We start from the raw sequence: 21,533 nt of genomic DNA, 5'->3' as shown, positions 1-21,533 counted from the left end.
GGACAGCAAGAGGCGGAAACAGAAAACTGGGCGTGGAAAAGGTGTGCTAGAGATGAATGGGGGCCGGGGGTGCGTCCGGAGAGAAGTGGAAATTAAAAATGAAGTGCCTGCTTGGGGAAAGGAAGGCACCTACGGCAGCAACCCTACGCATGCGGGACCAACTTCCAAAGCCAGCAGCACAGGGCTGTACGGCGCAGCTTCCCTCGACCACTTGGAACCAGATCACGGCCCTCCTCAAGCTGCTGCTGCCGCCGTCCGACCCACCCTCCTGGAAGAAACGCCCCTGGGGCTCCTTCGGAGGAAATGCGCCTTGCAGGCAGCGCCTTGCGCGCGTCGTAAAAAGGCAGGGCGGGCCTCCCCTCCCAAACCTGATTGTGTTGCGCAAATGCCGCGGGCTGCCCCGGAGGGCGGCGGCTGTTCGGGATGAACTACCACGGGCACGGTCGTGGGGACGAAGGGCGCGCCAGAGAGAGGGCAGCCGAGACCAGGCGGAAAGGCGCGGGTGCCATCCTAAGGAACAAGGCGGGGGGCGAGCGGCCCTTCCAGGACCCTCCTCCTCTCCCCAGGGCCTGCGCCGCTTCTCTTCCCTCCGAAAAGGACAGGCGACGTTGAGACTAGGTGCCGCCGCGCCCCGCACCCACCCGGCCTCACAGGGGGGAAGGGGAGAGGAGCAAGGGGCCGGGCCGGGGCCCATCAGAGGCGATCCGCGTGTGAGTGAATGTTGCGGGGAAAACGGAATAGGCCTCCCCGTTACCTTTGAGCAGCGATACCGAGGAGCTCAAAATCGCCTCACCGGACGGCCCTGCCCGGGGGGTGTGCAGGGGGGGAGGGGAGGAGGAGGAGGTGGTGGCGGTGGCAGCGAAGCCAACCACAACCCCGCCGCGCGCGCACGCACGCGAGACCGGGCCCGCCTTCCGCCCCGCCCCCTCCCGTAGAGCCTAGGCCTCCGTGGCCGTCATTGGCTCCCAGCTTTCGCCCTGGAGTGACTGGCCAATACCAGTCGCCGTCGCCGCCACCACCTTCCTCTCCTTTTGCGGGGCGCGTGCGCGAGATTGTGTGATGGGGTGGGGACTGGAGTATACACACGCACATGCATGCAGAGTAAACGCAGTAGGGAAGGCTGCTGGTAAGGAGTTCTGATTGGCGAGAATGGAAACAGTACGTACCCAACCCCTGCGCGTCTTACTTTCCCCCCCCTTTTAATAATTCGGCTCTGTCATTGGCTGACCAGCCTACATTGCTTTTTCGTTTCTCTGTTCTGTTCACTTATTGGCCGCCTGCGACGACGTCCACATATCTCTCTCGGCAAAGCGAAGTGCGTAAGAGACGTCCGGCGGTCTTGCCTCGCGCAGAAGGGGCGGGATAGAGCCGATGCCGAGGTTTTTGATTGGTATAGCGGCGTCTATGCGTTCGCTCGCGCTTCTGCCCTCCAGGCGCCCTGCCCCGCCCCCGCTACGACGACGGCAACAGCTTTTCCCTGACTCCCCCAAGATGGCGCCGCGCAGGGCTTAACGGCTTGGCGTATTTCGGACGTTGTCTCTGTCAGTGCGCTGCCTCTGTGAGTAGCTTCGGCCGTGGTGGGGGATGTGGGAGCGGGGAGATTGGGCGGCCGTCGTTATCTCGGGGGTCAGAGGAGGCGGGACGGAAGGCCGTTGCACCGGTGAAAGGGGTGATGGCGGCGGAGGAAGGAAGTTGTTAGTGGGTGGCAGGCTGAGTGAGTAAGCGTGTATCGGGGGACGGAAATGAACATAATATGGAAGACGTTTCGGCTCTCGCCTGCTGCATATATAAGTGTATGTTTGTGTGCGTATTTATTTGTTTATTGTGTGTGTGTATACACGTGTATACACACACACGTTTCATTGAATGAAACGTGTGTGTGTGTATATATATATGTATGTATATGAATAAAACATGCACACACCTATATACGCACACATAAAATACGAAGATAAAGTTGTGTTATCAAGTCAATGTCGACTCCTGGTGAACTCTGGTTTTCTTTGGTAGAATACAGGATGGTTTTGCCATTGCCATCTCCCGCGCGGTATGAGAGGATGCCTTTCAGCATCTTCCTATATCGCTGCTGCTCCTCATAGTCTGGGAAACATATCAGCAGGGATTCGAACCAGCAACCTCTTGCTCTCTAGGCAAGTTACTTCCCCGCTGTGCCATTAAGTGGTTTATATGTATCTACTTCATCTCACAAGAGTCTCCAGGCAGTTTATGATAAACAGCATTACAGATACAGCCACATTTTAAAATTTAATGCCCCCGTGTGCAAAAAAAAGAGTGACCAACACCAAATACAGCAGTCAAAGGAAGGATGTAAATGTGGAACCGCAGTTGAATTGGCTAGCACTGTTCTGGGTTATTCTGCTTTACATGCAAATATGGCTCTTGTGTGGTTTGCTTTTTACTCTGTGGTTGAAGAGTTAATAGTAAATGACAGTGGTGCTTTGGAAGGTCCCTCGTGACCAGGGAACAGAGAGGATTAAGATACTTCAAGTCAGAAACCACGTTGAAAAAGTGGTTCTGCTGATAATATTAGTGTGCTGTTTGCTTTATGTTGACAATGATTGGAACTGTCAGATTTGAAACCTGATCCTGTAGTGGACTCTTTAACAGTGGTTGAATATACAGAAATTGCGTCTAGCTCACTACCATGAGAAGCTTCATCTGCTGAGTTCTGCTTATCATACTACTTTTAAATGCACAAGAGCACGCAAAGACCCTCCCCACCATCAGTTAATAACTTGAGTGATGGTCCATAAATACTCCTGCATTGTTGTAGCTTTTCTTTCAGACTCTCATTGCTGTTTGTACTGGAGTCAAAAAGCTGTAATAACTTTTCAGTGACACTAAAGGAGTTATTTATTTGCTTTTTTTTTTAGCAACAAGCAAGTAAGATAATATAGAAGAGATAGGATTAAGGTGGCAAAAATCTCAAGAACTCAGAAATAAGATGCTAGTGAATAGAAATGTCTGGAAACATGCTGTTATCTGAGTGCAAACATGTTGTGATTTTGGGATAAGAGCTGCCTCCTGATCATCCCTCCCCCACCGTTGGCAGGTTAGAGCTATGGAAATCCTAGCAATATGCTTTTTTTCTTGTGTGTGCATACGTGCATGAGTTTGTATTCACGTGTGTAGATAAAAACACAAGTTGAATGTTTGGATGTGTACAGCATTGGTGAAAACTTATCTTGTCAATATCAAAGTTATCAACTAAAGTATTTTCTTCAAGGTTCTTTATGAAAAACACCCCCTCGAAAGCTGTCAAGCAGGAACTATTCTACATCAATAAATGAAGGAGAATAAAGAAAACTCCAGCCCTTCTGTAGCTCTGGCAAACCTAGACCACACAAAACCATGTTGGTACTGGGATAAGAAAGACTTGGCTCATACACCATCACAATTAGAAGGACTCGATCCAGCTACTGAGGCAAGATACCGCAGGGAAGGTGCCCGATTTATATTTGATGTGGGAACCCGTTTGGGATTGTATCCTCTGAGTTATTGTGATGTACAGTTTGGATTTTTCATGCCTGAGAATTGATTTAAGATAGTTCTTATTCAGTACCCAATGCCAGCAGTGACTTACATACTGCACTATGTTCCGTATACCTTGTAATGGAACATGCACACATTGTGTGATGGATGGTCATTATTTCTAATAGCTGTCCATTGTGCAGCTGTTTGTGGAATTGCATTTGCACAAGAGTCCTTCATTACAAGGCATTCCATTCCATTACAGGGCAGACAAAACATTGTGCACTTAGCCGCCAGGGATATGCATGGAATAGGATTTGCATTCTGCTCTGAGCTTGGAACTGAACACAAATGCCTGGAATGTTCCATTGGAGCAATCGAGAGAGCCGGTTGTTCCGACAGAACCAGCTCGGAATGTTTCATATCTTCTGAATGCCATTTTGGAAGTCTGTTTTTTCCCTTGCTGACTGGTTTGGCGCTGGTTTCCGATTGACTTGCTATCTCCTTGCGTCTTGGTAGGCTTGTTATTACAAATCAAGTTGATTTGTATGATAACAAGCCAACCAGAAGCCAGTTCCAAAACCAGTCAGCAAGGGGATAACCGACCTCCAAAATGGCACTCTGAACACTCAAAATGTTCCAACTCTAAATCGAGTCATTCTGTTCCAAGCTTGAAACTGGTCTTTCATTTGAAAGACATTCTGTTTTGAGATCAAAACACTCTAAATGGCCCATTTCAAGTCAGAACATTTCAAGCTCGAAATGTACTGCACATCCCTATTATCCATGGTTTCCATAGAAACAATTAATATATTTAATTTATTAATTACATTTATAAACCACCCCATCCAGAGGCTCTAAGTATTAATTGGCATTTAAGTATAGTTACAATCACTTTTTCTAAGTCATTAATTTTTCTCCTTTAATTTTAACCAAGGATTGAACTGTTAACTATTTTAATTCATATTCAGTTGTAGTGTTTAATGAATTATTTTATTTTTATACTGACAAAAAGCCATTCACTTCCAGTTTGGGTTTACTTGTAGTCCCAATTGTCTGGTCTGCTTTAGCTGCCAGTGTAGAATGTTTCAGTTAAATCCTTTTTAATCTGCTAGGATGCCTTCAGGTATATTTCCAATAATCTTACAAATAAATATTTCCTAGTATCAGTATTTCATAGTATCATAGTATCAAATAAATATTTCATAGTATCAGTAACTCTCAAAGAGAGTTACAATGGTAAAATAAGAAAATATTGATTTTCCTACAAATGTGCTATAATTCAAAGGAACATATTGATAAATACTTCACTGTTTCAAATGTTTTTGTAGATAGGTTATTTGTGCATGCTAATAGAATATCTTGTGAGACTATTAAATTAGTCAGCTCATTTTGCTAATGAAGTGATTGGACTGATTTCAGTCTCTCTTTTCAGAGGTTCTGTGCTTGTTGTTGGTCTTTACATTCATTTCATTTTAATGGTTATATTTTTCAAAAGGAAAACTCAAGCTTGGTTCACATCAGTATGATTTCTATTCCTTCTGCCCCGGCCAGCAAATCCTGGGACAGTGACCAAGTGTAATATTGCTGACTCTCAGGAATGGGAGGCCAAGATTGAAAAGAAGCTTGTAGCCAACTTTGTGTTATTGGTACCATTGCAAGAAAGAGCTAGCATCAGCTATATAGAATGCAGCAGGATTAGCAATAGGGTGGAAACAGTGAAGAGTCCAGTCTATACAGTAGTGAGCATTGAACTGAAGCTAGGCAGCTTTCCCCCCATTGTGTTTATACGAACACAGTATTTTAATCAAAGAAAATGGTTAGGATTTGAGTTTTGCAGGTTTCAGAATAGCTTGTCAATCACAAATCTGGGTTTCTGGTCTTGAGAATTCTTGGGGTGGGTGGGGGTCGGGGGGGGGATGAACCTGTCTTAAATGTTTAAATAGTGAGTGTTGTGGCACATTGCACACCACTTAAAATCTAATTACAACCTAATTATGTGTCTTTCTTAGAGTAAGGCCAACTGAATTCATGTTTTTCCAAACAAATGTGCATAGGACTGTAGTCTTAACACATGGCCCTCTGTGTAAGTGTCTTATTTTAGAAATGTATTTGTCACCATAGGCATATTGATGCATCAGTTTCAAGTGATATTTGTCTTTATAGTTAAGTTTGAACTATAATTTGTTTAAATCCTTATCCTATAATCCAGACATTATGATACGCTGGCAACTGGAATAATTTATTTTCATCGATTTTATATGTTCCATTCCTTCAAACAGTTTCCAAGATATGTACGTATAAAACTTTGCTTTTGTGATGAAAAGTATTTAGCATTGTAAACTTGTTTGATGTGGATAATTTATGCAGTATGCTTCTGCTATGATCGGTGCAAATGTTATGTGCCTTAGAGCCACCTTAGCATGTAAATTAGGTCTGTCACTGTGATATACCTGAAGGACACATTTCTCAACATAATCTGGGTGTGGGAATCAGATTTACCTGAAACAGCAAAGTTTGTACTTATGTTTTAAAATTTAAAGGCCTCAGAAGTGCACCTGTTGCATTTGCTTAGACTTTGTGTGCTCACAAATGACTCAGAGAGTCCATTATCTATATATTTAATCCTCCTGGGTGCGCCTTTAGAATGTGTGTCCCAGCGCCCAACTGATAGGGTGGGCAGTGGAGGCACCTGATAGGCTGAGGTGAACCCAGGAGAATTGGTCATCACAGTGGCCAGGCCGTCCTGGGTAAGGGGGATGAGGTGGCGGTGGTGGCAGCAAAAGCCTGGCCTGGCTGTGGGAGGCGGTGGCGGGAAAGGGGGTGAGTGGGAAATGGGCTGCAGGGCGCAGCCCCGGCGCCCAATGGAGCCCGGGGCGGGAGGGAAACGGGCAGCGGGACTTAAATTATTCCTGTTTGCCGCCTGGGAGGAAGAACGGTGGCGTGGGGGCCCTTTTCCACCGCCCAGTAAGGAGGGCCTGTGGTGGTGGTGCAGTCGGGCTGAAAATGGCCACCAGCCGAGGTAAAATGCTTAGTGTGGGGGGAGGGAGGGAGGGCAAGAGAGTGGGGCAGGAGGGGTGGAGGACAAGAGAGTGGGGAAGGAGGGGGCAGGTGAGAGTGGGGCGTGAGGGGGAAGGAGGGGGCAGGTGAGAGTGGGATGGGAGGGGGGAGGGAGGGAGGGGGCAAGAGAGAGTGGGGTGGGAGGGGGTGAGAGGGGGTGGGTGGGGCAAGAGGGAGGGGGAGGGAGGAGCAAGAGAGAGGGGGAGGGAGGGAGGGGGGGGGCGAGAGAGGAGAGAGTGGGGCGGGAGGGGGGGCAAGAGAGGAGAGAGTGGGGCGGGAGTGGGGGAACAGCCAGACCCAAAGTGCGCACAGATGCTCTGTGCAGGTCAGCTAGTTTCTACTAAAACAGCAGTTACTGTACTATACAAAAGGGGAAATAGCACAGCTTTTGTACAGTATTGACCCATAGCGGAGTTAATTATTATGATTACCAGTCCTTGTTAAGGTGTCAATTAAATTGTCCCATGATGGAGTTTTTAGGACATTATAATTCAAGATCAGTGTCCCCATTTAAACCAGCATATTTGCCTTTGAACCACCCACCCCTTTGCGGCCTTAGACATGTACATCACTGAAGCACATCAATAAAATATGGTACCTGTCAGCTTCCCAGTATATTGGTGGCATTTTTTAATTTACTTTTTTAATTTAAAAGTGCATGCATGTGCTCAGACATGTATACTTTCATTTTCATGAATGAGTAATTTTTTTGTTTCTCTTGACAACATGGAATTATATTGACTTTTTGAAGGAACCTTTCTTTTTTTTAATAGGTGACTGGAGCTTGCTGTCTTTTCTTAGCAGGCAAAGTTGAAGAAACGCCAAAAAAATGTAAAGACATCATCAAAACAGCTCGTAGTTTATTAAATGATGTGCAGTTTGGACAATTTGGAGATGATCCAAAGGTAAACTGACATGTGCTAAAAATGTTCTGCTTAAACTATCATGGTATAATCTTAATGTTGTTGGTGGGTGTTTAGCACATGTTTTCAGTGGTTTGCTGGAACTAAATAGTGTTGCTCAAGTTAAATAGATTAAACTAGTATGAAGCCCAAGCTAGAGGAACATTTGAACTCTTCTGTACAGAATATGGCAACTCAGTACTTCAGTATTTAACAACTGAAAGAGGTTTCAGTGGTTGGGTTCCTTTAGATAGAGTGTTCACCACGTTATTTTTTTTCAAAGGCAATGTGTATTGCAGTGCTTGTGTGTTGTTTTTCCTGTTGCATTTGCCTGTCTTTTCAGCAAAGAAATAACCCACTGCACAGGGGAAGCAGTGAAACTGGCCACACAGAGTGCAGCCATATGCATACAGTAAGCAAACTGGAACAAATAAACTTTTGTCACTTGTTTCTTTGTTATAGTAATTATAGGCCTTTTGTTAGCCACAGAATCTTCAGACAACTGAGTCTCAAAGGTAATTCTTATAAAAATTAATGTAAACAGAAAGTCTTGCAAGTTTCCTTGAACACAGTATTTCATTGGCTTATTTTTGCATAATTTATTAATAAGGTATGTGTGTCACTGGGTTGTCCACTGTGTTGCCACATTGTGTGTAGTTTTGGGTGTCTGGAAGCTTCTGAATACTTTTTGTTGACAGCCCTGAATAGAGTTTATCTAGTCTTAGGTGTAAGTGTCACAGACCCACGGCTTTAGCTAGGGCATTTAGAAGATAACCAGGGCGAGAGGCATCAGGTAGTACTTTGACCCACTTTGTAGTACTGAGAGAGAGACCCTTGGGAATGCCTCCCTCAATTCACTGGGATTTATTTTAAGCTAAGAAGCTTCTGCCACAGTTGCTGGCTGGACTACTTAAAGAAGCAAGTGTTCCGTTCCACCCCTACTGTCATGTTTATGACCACAGGTGGTTGGTTAGCTCTCATGCTTTGTAAGTGCCATTAGTAATGGCAGAAATGAGAAAACTTCTCTGATAAGCTTGCAAAAAGTCATTAATAACCTAAAAGGAGTACTGTCAACTTCCACAGCATGTATGCTGGAGGTTTGACTTTGTTTGTTGGAAGTTATTCCAGAAATAATACGTGAAAGCAATACATTTTTCTCAGTCATTAGCATTTGACTGCACAAATGTGCAGTTTCACTCTTTCCCCAGCACTGTGCTGCAGTATTATACATTTCCCCCCCAAATGTGGTTGTATAGCATGAATCAGCAACTAGATTTGCTGTTGGGCCATAGAGCCTTCAGGTAGTGAGGGAAAGTGGGTCAGGTTGCCGGAAAAACGTCTTCCTCTTTGCTGCAAGAACCTGGGTTCCCATCTCTCACCACTGCCTTTTCTTTCTCTATTTAGCCCTTACTCACAGTTTCCTAGCCAGCAGGGAGGCTTTCCGCCCAGAAAGAGAAACTGGAGATTCATTGGGCCCTACTGGAGCAAGTGATTCCTTATTCTTTCCAGCCAGTTACAGTTACACTAGGAGTAGCACATGGAGGGGAAACTGGAGCGTTCTGGTTATCTGCTGGTGAATCACAAGGAAGTTGTCAGTTGCTTAATATTTTTGCACAACCACAGAATTGCAACTGCTTATATGCACTTATTTTTATTTGGATGAAAGAAATAAATAAAAAAATTTAAAAAGCAAACGTTACTGTAGGCAGGTCTAGTACTGTAGAAGTAGGCAGCCCTAGATTATGATTTCCCTTGGCATTATTGTATAATGCCATCTGAAACTTTTATAAAATATAAAAATGGCAAGTGGCATTTTGGAGTGACATTGTCTTTGCTCCTTTATGATATTTAGGAAGAAGTTATGGTTTTAGAGAGGATCTTACTGCAGACGATAAAATTTGATTTACAAGTGGAGCACCCTTATCAGTTCCTGCTTAAATATGCCAAACAGCTCAAAGGTATGGAAATAACTGCATCACTTGATCTTACCATGTATAGGTATCAGTCCCTTTAGCCTTCTGGAAAGTAGTCTTAGTCCAATTAATAGAAGAAATGGAAATGTGTTATAGGCATTTTGGGACTGAGAATTAGGAACTGGGATAGATGTGAAGTGTTGCGTTCTTTGTGTATCTATACAGTTCCTGTTTTGCAGATAATCTTCTGAGGACTGAACTTGTACTGTACTGACTCTGGAGTTTCTTCATGCCTTTCCTATATGGAAATTGCTTCTGTCTAGGAAACAGCATGAGAACTGTATGTAGATCAAGGGTGTCATACTGTGGCCCTCCAGCTGTTGGCCTACAGCTCCCATCATCTCTGGCTACTGGCCACTGTGACTAGGCATGATGGGAGCTGCAGGCCAACAATAGCTGGAAGGCCACAATTTGACACACCTGGAGTAGATTCTTACATGTGGCGATTACATACCTACTTCTCTGGTATGCTGGAAGGCCACAGTTGTTCATGTCTTCCAAAGGAGCCACATCTAACTCATCTTAGATAAAGTAATGCACCTTTAATTTTCCTACAGTGAAGGAGGGTATCTTTAAGTGGGTTGTGCCTCCTATTCACTCAGATAGGTTATCTTGTAGCCTGACTTGGCCTGATCCAAAGTAGCAGCTAGGGCTAAATATGCAGAGCTTTTAAAATGGTTAAATCTTTCAGGTCAGCTATTTGGTGAGAAAAAGGAAGCGGCAGGATTGAATTCAATCCTTCCTGAACAACTAGTTGTTGGAACTGCTAACTCTTTCAAAGGGACTCTGAATACACCATACTGGCTGTTGGATCACAAAATAGAATTTGTCTTTATCTTTTCATCCTGCTGGGTGGTTGTTATTATTTACATTTTATATCCTGCTCTTCCTCCAAGGAGCCCAGAGCGGTGTACTGCATACTTAAGTTTCTCCTCACAATAACCCTGTGAAGTAGGTTAGGCTGAGAGAGACGTGACTGGCCCAGAGTCACCCAGCAAGTATCATGGCTGAATGGGGAGTTGAACTCAGGTCTCCCCGGTCCTAGTCCAGCACTCTAACCACTACACCACACTGGCTCTGTGTGCAGAAGCCTGTTTGTGTGCACGTGATGCCCCTGCCCAGGTAGAGGCAAGCATATTTTTTTATTTTATTTTATTTTATTTTATTTAGAGCTGCCTTCATTTTAGAGAAATTTACCAAATCCATAGCCTTCTAAAGCACTTATATTTTGTTAGGATGCACATTTCAGAGTAACCAATTGAGTGAAATGTCTGTTAATATCCATGGCGTTGCCTTATGCTTCTCTTTACCTCATGGTTGCCTGTCTATTTACGAAGAACAATTTATTATGGGATTGTCCATTTAAATAAAGTTGATGTTGTTTAAGGCAGTAATATTTTTTCCTCTTCTCCCTAGGTGATAAGAACAAAATTCAAAAATTGGTTCAAATGGCATGGACATTTGTAAATGATAGGTAAAGAAACCCTCACTAATTTTTCTTGTTAATTTGATCTCCCAATCTGCTTTCTTGTCTGAACCATTTCAAAGGTATGTGAAAATTTCATTATTCATTTCATGGTTCACCATGTCCCTTCGTACTTAGCCATACACTGTTTAAATGCTGCAGAATGTACTTATGTTGTGTAATAAAGTGAGCAGTGGATGAAAAAAGATGAACCAGTCAAAGTTCTTAGCATAAATTATCAGTCACTTTCAATGGGTTGTTTGTGAGCTAATTTGTGATAGCTCAACAAGCATCTAAGCTTCCTTTTCAGCTAATTCTGCACATCTGATTCGGCGGTGGAGGGAGGTGGGTGTTATTATTTTTGCTTCCTTTACTTTTCATAGCCCTATTCAGACATTATAACATGTATAAGAGTCTGTACACGTGTGTGTATTTTTGTGATTATATCTTTACATGTGTTCACTTCACTTTAAGGGTACAGATAGGAAGTGTACTACTGAACGTAATGTGTGAACAATGAGAACTACCTCTATTTTGACCCATGGCTCATACATTCCTTCAAACTATTTAATCTTTTTATATCTCTTACGTGACACGCACAAAATTAAATGTGCCTTTTTCTGTTGGTAGCACAATTTGATGAATTAGAGTGACTGTAGACAGCCTTACTTTCAGTGTCGGACCATATCGTTTTGATATGTACTGCATTTATAGTAAAGAAATGCCAAAGCACTTGAGGTGGTTAACATTTTGTGAGAGGTTCCACGCAGGTTTCTGGAATGATGGTTGCTTTTGATGTGGATTTTTGTTTCTCCAGTCTATGCACCACACTGTCACTGCAGTGGGAACCTGAGATTATAGCAGTTGCAGTTATGTATCTGGCGGGCCGCTTGTGCAAGTTTGAGATTCAGGAGTGGACATCAAAACCAATGTACAGAAGGTGGTGGGAACAATTTGTGCAAGATGTACCTGTTGATGTCTTGGAAGGTATCTGAAACACTGTCCAGCCCCCTTTTATCTGAATTGTTCTTTTTACAGCATTATCTGAACTGCTTTTTGTCCTAAACTATTGGAATGGATTATTAATGAATTGATGATTTGCAGCTTTTGGCTTGTATAGTACTTGCATAGGGCAAATACAGTTTCATAGAGTTTTTTTTATTTACTTCATTAACAGTTCTTACATACAGTTTTAATATTTTGTTTACTTGCATGTATGAAAAGTGAACATAGGAAGCTGCCATATACTGAGTCAGACCATTGATCTGTCTAGCTCAGTATTGTCTTCACAGACTGGCAGTGGCTTCTCCAGAGTTGCAGGCAGGGATCTCTCTCAGACCTATCTTGGAGAAGCCAGGGAGGGAACTTGGAACCTTCTGCTCTTCCCAGAGCAGTTCCATCCATTGTATTGAAGTGGTCCTTCAATACAATATACTTAAATATCTCCCCATCAGAAAAGCTTCCCTATGCTTGATTTACGACATCTGAATTCAGGAAACAGGCATAGCAATGCATGCTTGTTTGAAAAATAACTTTAAGACATAATGAGGATCCAAAAGTGTTCCTTGGATCTCAGGAAGTACATCAGATGCTTGCCATGCTCAGTTTGGGAATAAAATTTCTCTGTTTAGTGCTTACCTGCAAATAATCTAATTATTATTTTATGGGCCCAGCTGTAGCATTCTGCCTACTGAATTACAAAACTATTTCTCAGGAAATGCACATAATCTGCATTCTGATGCATTTCTTTTTCTTAGTGTCCCTAGTAAAATAGGGTAAAATGAGACAAGATTCTTTTCGAGAACTTTTCATATGGGAGACTTCCACATGTGAGGGAAATGGTCTGTTTTAAGGACAACACTGACCCTGACAGCTCACAGCATATGGTCTAAAGTGAAGCTGAGGAATTAATGCAGTGATTCTGATATTGCTGACTTGCTGAAAAAGCATAAGATGAAAAGTATTTGCTCTGATTCTGAGTGCAACTTTCAGATGTCATTCACTCTCTGCAGCTGCTCCCTTGGATGTTTAACTTCTGGTCTTCCTTTCTTTTGTTAAGACATCTGTCATCAGATCCTGGATCTGTACTCCCAGGGGAAGCAACAAATGCCTCATCATACCCCACATCAGCTACAGCAGCCTCCTTCCCTCCAGTCAACGCCTCCAGTGCCTCCAGCCCAGCAGTCCCAGCAGTCTCAAGGTTCAGAGCAGTCACAAGCACAGCAGCAAAAAGAAGCCCAGCAGGCAGGGCAGGGGCAGCAGCAGCAGCAGCAGCAGCCTCCTCCACCGCCACAGACTCAACAAAAAAAGCAGTCTCCTCAGTCCAGTCCTCCCAGGCAGACAAAACGGCCCGCGGTAAGATTAACAGAATTAAAATCCTGTCTTGCAAAGCATGGCAGATGTTTTTCTCCAAACCTTGGAGGATGGGTGGCCTTTCTGGAATGTCATAACTCTAATATGTATAAGAAGAACTTGGTGCTGTGCCTTAACACGAAATGTGTCCCTGCTTGCAGGTTCACAATCTAAAAAAGCATGAAACGAAATGGAAGGGGCATACAGTGTCACCTCGTCTTCCTCCCTAAGCATGGCGCCTTAAAGTATATTGACAATCACGCAATCGGATTGTGCAAGAAATCTGGTAGTTGGGGCTGGGGAGGACAATTTGTATAGCATGAAGCCAGAGTTAGAATGAAAGGCCTTAGACTGTGCAAAATAAAATTATGTGAATAAATTGGTGCTGCTGATGTTTGAATTCCTGCAATTTCTGATGTGGAACTAGACATGGTGGACGCATGACATTCAACATTTGCAGTCACAACTGGATGTATTTCTTATCTATTATTTTAATACTATTGTGTGTATCTGTGACTTGAGCTATTAATTTGCACATTGTTTGTTTTCTAAACAACAGGCTGTATCTCCAAAGGAAGAAACAAAAACTGCAGGTAAAAAGATTTTTGGCTCTCGCTTTTATATAAGCTAAAGGTAAATGTATAGGTAAACTGTTTCAATTCTACAGTTGCCTTTAGTTTTCTTTGAAGTAACTTTGCTTGCTGCTTTAGTTTTGCTATGTTGTTAATTGTGACTACTTTTAAATTTTGCTGTTTCAGAAGCACCTCCTTCTAAAATTGCTAAAATTGAGACTTCTCATCCACCAGTACCCCCTGTGCATCCACCACCTGGTAGGTTATTTTGTGTGTGTTCAAAAATTAAAATAAATACTTCTAAAAGTAAATATCTAATTGAATCTTTTGTAAAACTGTACTTTTTGGTTTAGTTTTTTCTCTTTAAATTAATGCATGTAGACCATTTTCCCTGAAATTTCATATAGTCAGCCATAATCAGTAGAGAGATGCACATCGATTCGGGTACAAAACAATTTGTACCCAAATCTAGCTGATTCAGGTAATTTGTAGACAGAACAAATCACCCCTGTGCTCAATTGCCCAGATTCGGGTACAAAAATCACCCCAGATTTGGACCTGAAAAATTCAAAGATTTGGACGTCCATTTTGTGGTCAAAGTGGGTTGGGTGGTAGTGGCCGAATGGTGGAAGCTACCATCCAAATTTCAAAGAAATTGGGCAAAGGGGTGATTTTTATTTATTTTTTTGGAAGCTTGCACGTCTTTAAGCTTTTCCTCATAGGGAATAATGGGGATTTCAGCAGCCTTATAGTTCCATGTGAGGGGCACCAGGGTGCCCCAGAGCGGATTGTGCCCAGTGATTTCCTACCAGAGAATCTACTCTCATAACGCAGACATTGAAAACAGCAAAACCCAGTGCCCTATGGGTTTGGGTGTGATTGGCACCCTATGTGTACTACACCACAACACACTCTGGGCCACCCTGGTGCCCCCCAAGTAGAGTTTTGGGGCTGCTGAAATCCCCATTATTCCTTATGGGAGAAAGCTTAAAGATGCGCAAACTTCAGGAGAAAAAAAAATCAGCCCTTTCACCAATTTCTTGGAAATTTGGTTGGTAGCTTCCACCCATTGGGCACTACCACTCACCCCACTCTCTTGCCCCTGGAACCCCCCTCCTTTTTTTGCCTCAAATTGATTCGGATTTGGAAAATTCAGGTACAAATCGAATCTGGGGTGATTCCAGGGGCGGGGGCAGATTTGGACCTAAAACAAATCAGGAGTGATTTGATTCGGGTACAAATCGAATCTAAAAAATCAATCCATGCACATCCCTAATAATCAGTGCATTTTCTAGGAGCCTGAGGTCCAGGTGGCTGTTGGCACAGAGCCTCTACAGAGATTCGGTATCCCACTTTCTGCCCAGGCTTAAATATTCATATTGTCTCTGGAGATTTCAGCTATTTCTGAGAAATAAATGTAAGGAAGATGGGAAGTGGGTATTGACTAAATTTCTGAACCTAAATGCCTCACCCATTTCAAAGATTGGTTGGCATAGGACAATCTGGAAGAGTTAGCTGGCATTCATTACAAAGCAGTAACATCAGATTCCCAATACAAACTTGTAGATAATCTCCGTCCTGCAATCTCTTTTTGATTCATGGGACTTGAAAAGTGACTGAAGCATCATTTTGCCTTGCTCATAGAAAACCTATCTGTTTGTCACAGACAAACGGAATTGCAGATACTGACTTTTGTTCAGTGCTAATGTTAGAAGAAACCCCCCCCCCGCCCCCGGCCATTTTCTAAGAACATGTAAGAGCTCCTCACCATATGCTTGGGGAAAGAGTAGTATTGCATAAAATATGCTTCCACTCTTTTAACACATTAGCTGTCCTTTCCCTGACCCTGAGAGAAGGTTTTAATTATTTATGGAACAGCTGCATAATCTTAACATTGGCTGATCTGAAGTGGGTTTGCAAGAAACTAATGGGAGGTTCTGCATTCTTGGTGGTTTGGTTATGGGGTTTTTGGTAACAAAAACATAAGGAAAGACATTGCAGGCATAAGCATGATCTCCTCACCATGTGAAAGAATCCTACCAAGGGCTGCTTCTTTTTATCTAGAATGAGCTTCCATGATTTACCATTTAGTGAGCATTGTCCCAGTTCCATATGCTTAACCTATGATGAGTGCTAGCAAAATGTCATCTTTTAGGCTCCAGCATCTAATTAAGGAATCAGTATTTTTCCAGTCATGCCTGTAATGACCTCGATATGTGCTCTCATCCCTCAAGAATTGTGGAAGAAAGGCTTTTCTTGCTCTTCTACCAAGTTCAAAGAGTTTCGTATATCACTCCTGAGGAGTTTTAGGCCAACAATATGATGCAACCTTATTTGTCCAATCTCATATAATAAGGCATTCAAATAATTAGATGTTTCAGTTCACATGGAGAAAATAGCATCGTGTGCCATGTGACTTGGGCAGAGCTCCCCATCTGTGTCTGTCTTGGCTCTAAATAAACCTAAAAGGTCAATTGCAGCAGCTTTTCATTGGCCACATCATTGTTCTCTATCTTCAGCAGGGAGCATATTTAAACAACTTGTTTCCACTTTTCTAATGATTGGATTTCAGGGGACTCACTTGGCCAGAATGCTGTCCTGCTCTTTTGTTTGACCTTTTGCATACTTTCTCTTAATCTCATTAGGTTTTCCTGCACTCAGTCGAGAAAAATCAAAGCTAGCTTATAACTTTAAATCTCTTCTTCTTAGAAGCTCTTCCTCACTGCTCTGTGTTTACATTTCTCATGTAGCATTATCTGGATTATTCTTTGCTTGCTATAGGAGGTGGATGCTTATTTGTAAACAAAGTCCAACTGCTTGTCAGAACAGAAATGAGAAAGGATAGGTAATGTTGTTATACTCTCCTAGACACACATAGTTGACTAAAATCTCTGTGTGTTGTTTTCCCACCACAGAACATAAGCCTCCTCTGACAACTGCAGTTTCCATGGGAGGTGATCAGACTACTACCGTAGATTCCGTTGATATGGCAAAAGTCCAGATTGCTCCTCCATCTCATCCAGCTCCTGTTCATCAGCCACCACCTCTGCCTCACCGTCCACCACCTCCACCTCCACCATCTAGTTACATAACTGGCATGTCCACCACTAATTCTTACATGTCAGGAGAGGGATATCAGAGTCTTCAATCAATGATGAAGACAGAAGCTCCCACCTATGGTGCTCTACCACCGACGTACGGACCTCCAGCTCACCTGCCTTATCACCCCCATGTGTATCCTCCCAACCCTCCTCCACCTGTTCCTCCTCCTCCTACTTCATTCCCCCCACCCACTATTCCTCCTCCTACCCCAGGCTACCCACCACCACCTACGTACAATCCTAATTTCCCCCCACCTCGGTTACCTCCCTCTCACGCTGTTCCACCACACCCACCTCCAGGACTGGGAATGCCACCAGCAAGCTATCCCCCTCCTACAGTGCCCCCTGGTGGACAGCCACCAGTACCACCTCCAATACCCCCACCTGGCATGCCACCTGTTGCAGGACTTGGGCGTGCTACCTGGATGAGATAGCAGATGTACATAAAATATTATTTTAACTCTGGGGAGTGGGTTAACAGGACAGTTGAGCAGCATCCAGGTCTTAAAACCAAATTGGGGTGTAAGCTGTATAATGTAGAGACTGATATAGTATGAAAATCTAGAAGGCAAGTGACAGAATCTTTGCTGGTCTGCTTACAGTTTTAGTAGACAGCAATAGAGGCTTTTTGTTCTAATATTGCAAAGCTAATTAAAATCCAAGTATCCAAGTTAACTCTAGCACTGGATTACTTTGCACTAGTAAAAATGTTTTAAAAGCCATATTGGCTCAGTTATAATGGTAAGAAGAAAATTTCCTTCTAGAAATCAGTGCCTACTTTTTGAGTATCAAGATTAAGGTTGTCATTTCATCAGAGAGAGAAACCGTTCTGGTTTTCATTAGGTAATGTTCCAGCAACACCATGTTCCTAAATATCAGAGCAAATTTTATTTAAAATTTAGATCACATTTAAAACTCATAGCTATTCAACACCTCTTGATGTTTACCTTTCTGTCATTTTTGTTTTGGAATGTACTGGGATCTTGAGCTGTAATGTATGTCTATCTAATGTGCAAATTTCTGTACATAAATATATTTTCTAAATGTGAAAGTCTGAATGTAGTAGCATACTGTGCTTTACATCTTGGTTAAAAAAGAAAAAAAAATGTTGATATGATATGTACCCAAATAAAGCTGGTTCTGAAATTCACGTGAGAAAACAATCACTTAAAAAACAAACCAAAAAAGACATCTCAGCACGATTATGTAACAATGTGGCATGCACCCAGTTTCTTTCAGGCAGCACAAATTATAAGTATCAACAAACTTTTGTTTGTTCCAGGTTTGGCTTCTCAGAGTCTAGATACAGGAGGGGCCATGGCTCAATGGTGCAGAAAATGTTTTGCATGTAGAAGATACCAGCTTCAGTTCCTGGCATTTCTTTGTAGATGTAGGAAAAATTCTCTCTGAAAACCTACTGCCCATCCATACTGAGCTGGATAGTCTGATCTGGTGTAAGGCACGTTCGTTTGTTCACCAGAATCCTCCCTCAGACAGGGATTGAGTGCTAGAATGTCATAGAAGATACACTCCCATATCTGATACTTATTAAATGTTTTCCAATATACAAGAAAACAAGGCTAGCCAAAGAGGCAGCGTAATTTTAAAGATGGCAATATGAATGCATTATTAAAAACAATTTTCAGATTTAAAAGTTGCAAGTTAACTTTAAAAAAGTTAACTTAAAAAAATAAATAAATCTGGCAGTTACTTAAAAGTTACAGAACTGTCAGCATAGCTTCTGTCCCCCATATGTTGTTGGGAGGCCTTCAAATCATACAACCCATTATAGAAACTACAGTACAGTAATGTTGGACTAAAACATTACCTCACAATTTTGTTGCTGTGTTTTTAAGCCTACTTTCCAGTAGGCTTATAAGATCACCTGGTGTGCATATGTCCATTTCCTTGCCCACCCGTGTGCCCCCTTATCACCTTCATAGGAAGCTCCCATATACTGAGTTAGACCATTGGTCCATCTAGCTCAGTATAGTTTACAGAGACTGGCAACAGCTTCTCCAAGGTTGCAGGCAGGAATTTCTCTCAGCCCTATCTTGGAGATGCCAGGGAGGGAACTTGGAACCTAGATGCTATTCCCAGAGTGGCTCCATCCCCTAAGGGAACTATCTTACAGTGCTCACATGTGGACCCTGCTTAGTTAAGGGGACAAGTCATGCTTTTAACCACAAAACCAATGCCTGGAACAATATGAACCAAACTGGTTACAGTTGTAGGGACACCTCAAGGGCATAGTTTGTGATGATATCATCCACCCTGATTCAAGTTGGCAGATGCATAAACTTTTGAGGCATAAGTGGGCTAACTTGTGAACCACTTAACCAATTTGAACCACATTCCCTATAGCTGTAGGGACACATAGGGGTGCCCTAATGTGATGTCCACGCCAATTCAAAATGGCGGCTGCATGAACTTCTGGAGGCGCAAGTGGGCTAATTTGTGGACTGCCTAACCCATTTGAAGCAAATTGGCTACAGATGCAGCGGGTGACACAGAGACACCTCAGTGGTGTAGCTTGTAATGATGTCATCCACACTGATTTAAGATGGCAGACATGTAAACCTGAAGTGCAAGTGGGCTAACTTGTAAACCACTTAGAACCAAATTGGCTACAGCTGTAGGGACACATAGGGATGCCCTGATAGTATGGTGTGTGTGCTGTCATCCACTCCAAGATGGTGGCCACATGAACACGTGAGGCACAAGTGGGCTAATTTGTGGAACCCATTTGAACCAAATTTGCTGCAGCTGTAGGAACACCTCAACGCTGAAGATTGTGGTGATGTCATCCTCCCCAATTCAAGATGGCAGACACACTTTTGAGGTGCAAGCGCAATAACTTGTGGACGGTCTAACTGATTTGAACCAAGTTTGCTACAGCAGAATGGACACATAGGGATGCCCCAATAGTGTAGTTTGTGATGATGTCACCCACCCCAATCAAAGGATGGGCAAACATTTGAGGCACAAGAGCACTAACTTGACTGTCTAACCGATTTGAACCAAATTAGAACAGCTGATAGTGAGTGACACACAGGGACACCTCAATGGTATAGTTTGTAATGATGACATCCAACCCGATCCAAGATGGTAGACGTGAACATTTGAGGCAAAAGAGATCTAACTTGTGGATCTCGATTTGCACCAAATTTAGTCCAGATGTGGAGACAGTGAAAGGAAAGTAGACTGATTAGTTCTTACTAGAACAACTTTTTGTTTTGTCAGGGTGTAGTTAAATGCACAAGCCTAAAAAAGATTTTTCATAACTATTTTTTAACCTAATTTAGAGCTACTGAAAATTAGGAGAAGGGCTCCATGATGCAATGAAATAAGGCTGCCACAGCACGGTTACCACCATTCACCATAGTGCTTGCACAACCGCTGCTTCTGCTTTATGAGTCTGCAGCGGCCCTGGGTAGAGCATTATGGAGATGCAACGCTCATGTAAAAGTAAATGTTATAGCCCCAGATTAGGTTATAGCAGGGCACAAAAATTGGTTTTAGATCTGTGCCTTTGAATACATCTTGACAATAAATGGCAGGAATTTGTGTGGGCAACTTCTAGACCAAGTGATCTACCTACAGTCATGTAATTCCAGGACAGAGGAACATAACTCGTTTTCTGAACATATTTTTCCTGGAAGCCTAGCAGGCATTGGCCAACATGAGGCACAGCAATATGCCAGCATGAGGGCAGGGCTGCTGCACAACAGGAAAGGCAGCACCAGTGGTGGTGTGCACACAGTTGTGCAATGATGTAAAAAGCATCTGAGCAGTTGCACAGCACTTGTTCCAAAGGACACTGTATCATTGTACAAATTTACTGTGTGTGCAACACCAGAGCTGTCTTTCTTGTTGCACAGCAGCCCCAGTGACTCCCATATGTCAGTGTACTGCTGAGGAGCATGTCAGCCATTGATTTAACATTATGCACATGCAATAGCCCTCGGCACATGTATTTTTCCAATCTGAAAAGCTCTGGACAGCTGAATAATTGTTCAGATGAAGTGCATCGGAACAATCTGACACCAGAGCCAGTGTCAGATTGTCGGCAATAGTTTGAAAAACATAAGCAGAGGTCTGAAAGATGACCAAAACGATTGCTGACAGTCTCGGATAGGATTGCATATGACCAGCACAGACACTTGAATTGTACTTTTCAAGCTATATAAATGTTTGTGCTCTTCCTCATTCAGCTAAGCACATGCATAAGGGAGTCTCTTTCCATAAGAAACAAGCCTTGCTGAGGAAGGATCAGCATGGCTTCCACAAAGAAAAATATTGTGGTAACCTTTTCGAATCCTTTAAAGGGGTCAAAAAGCATTGATAATGTATACTTGGGTTTTCAAAAGACTTTTGATTTGCCCAAGACTCCTAGGTAAATGTATGGGATACATTATCTTACGGGCTGAAAACTGCTTAGAAGACAGAATAGAGGGTGGGTAGGTAGGTGTAAATAACCAATGGTCATATATTGATTTAACAAAATGAAGGCTCGGGAGCAGAGCCAGGCCAGCAGTGGCCCATGTCCGGCCGCCACCATGGTCCCGCTTGCCCTACCCCCTGCATCTGACACAGGAGTTAGCCATGCCCCCGCA

General features: G+C 43.1%; 2 protein-coding genes across 10 annotated transcripts in view; one reads left to right on the top strand and one right to left on the bottom strand.

Annotated features, from left to right (window-relative positions):
• Positions 1–1,023, bottom strand: part of SETD3 (SET domain containing 3, actin histidine methyltransferase) — a 72,488-nt gene extending 71,465 nt beyond the window's left edge. Inside the window, exon 1 of the mRNA XM_053282936.1 lies at positions 755–1,023. The gene's annotated coding sequence lies outside the window, so the exon portion shown is untranslated. The remainder of the gene's footprint in view (positions 1–754) is intronic.
• Positions 362–18,067, top strand: CCNK (cyclin K). Of its 9 annotated transcripts, XM_053282929.1 has the most exons (13): positions 1,282–1,558; positions 2,895–3,073; positions 3,248–3,504; positions 5,705–5,786; positions 7,326–7,457; positions 7,798–7,866; positions 9,307–9,412; positions 10,844–10,901; positions 11,710–11,879; positions 12,952–13,247; positions 13,804–13,837; positions 14,003–14,074; positions 16,732–18,067. In XM_053282929.1, exons 3-13 carry the CDS (start codon positions 3,308–3,310, stop codon positions 17,349–17,351), a joined length of 1,836 nt encoding a protein of 611 aa, XP_053138904.1. In that variant the 5' UTR covers positions 1,282–1,558; positions 2,895–3,073; positions 3,248–3,307; the 3' UTR covers positions 17,352–18,067. The 9 variants fall into 9 exon arrangements, with proteins under 9 accessions (XP_053138906.1, XP_053138909.1, XP_053138907.1 ...); XM_053282931.1 differs by lacking the exons at positions 1,282–1,558; positions 2,895–3,073 and adding an exon at positions 362–618; XM_053282934.1 differs by lacking the exons at positions 1,282–1,558; positions 2,895–3,073 and adding an exon at positions 692–710.
• Positions 18,068–21,533: the final 3,466 nt, after the last annotated feature.

The sequence above is a fragment of the Hemicordylus capensis genome, chromosome 1 (assembly GCF_027244095.1).
Source record: "Hemicordylus capensis ecotype Gifberg chromosome 1, rHemCap1.1.pri, whole genome shotgun sequence".
Lineage (NCBI taxonomy): Eukaryota > Metazoa > Chordata > Lepidosauria > Squamata > Cordylidae > Hemicordylus > Hemicordylus capensis.
Note: the sequence above shows the minus strand (reverse complement) of the source record. Positions and strands in the feature narration are given on the sequence as shown.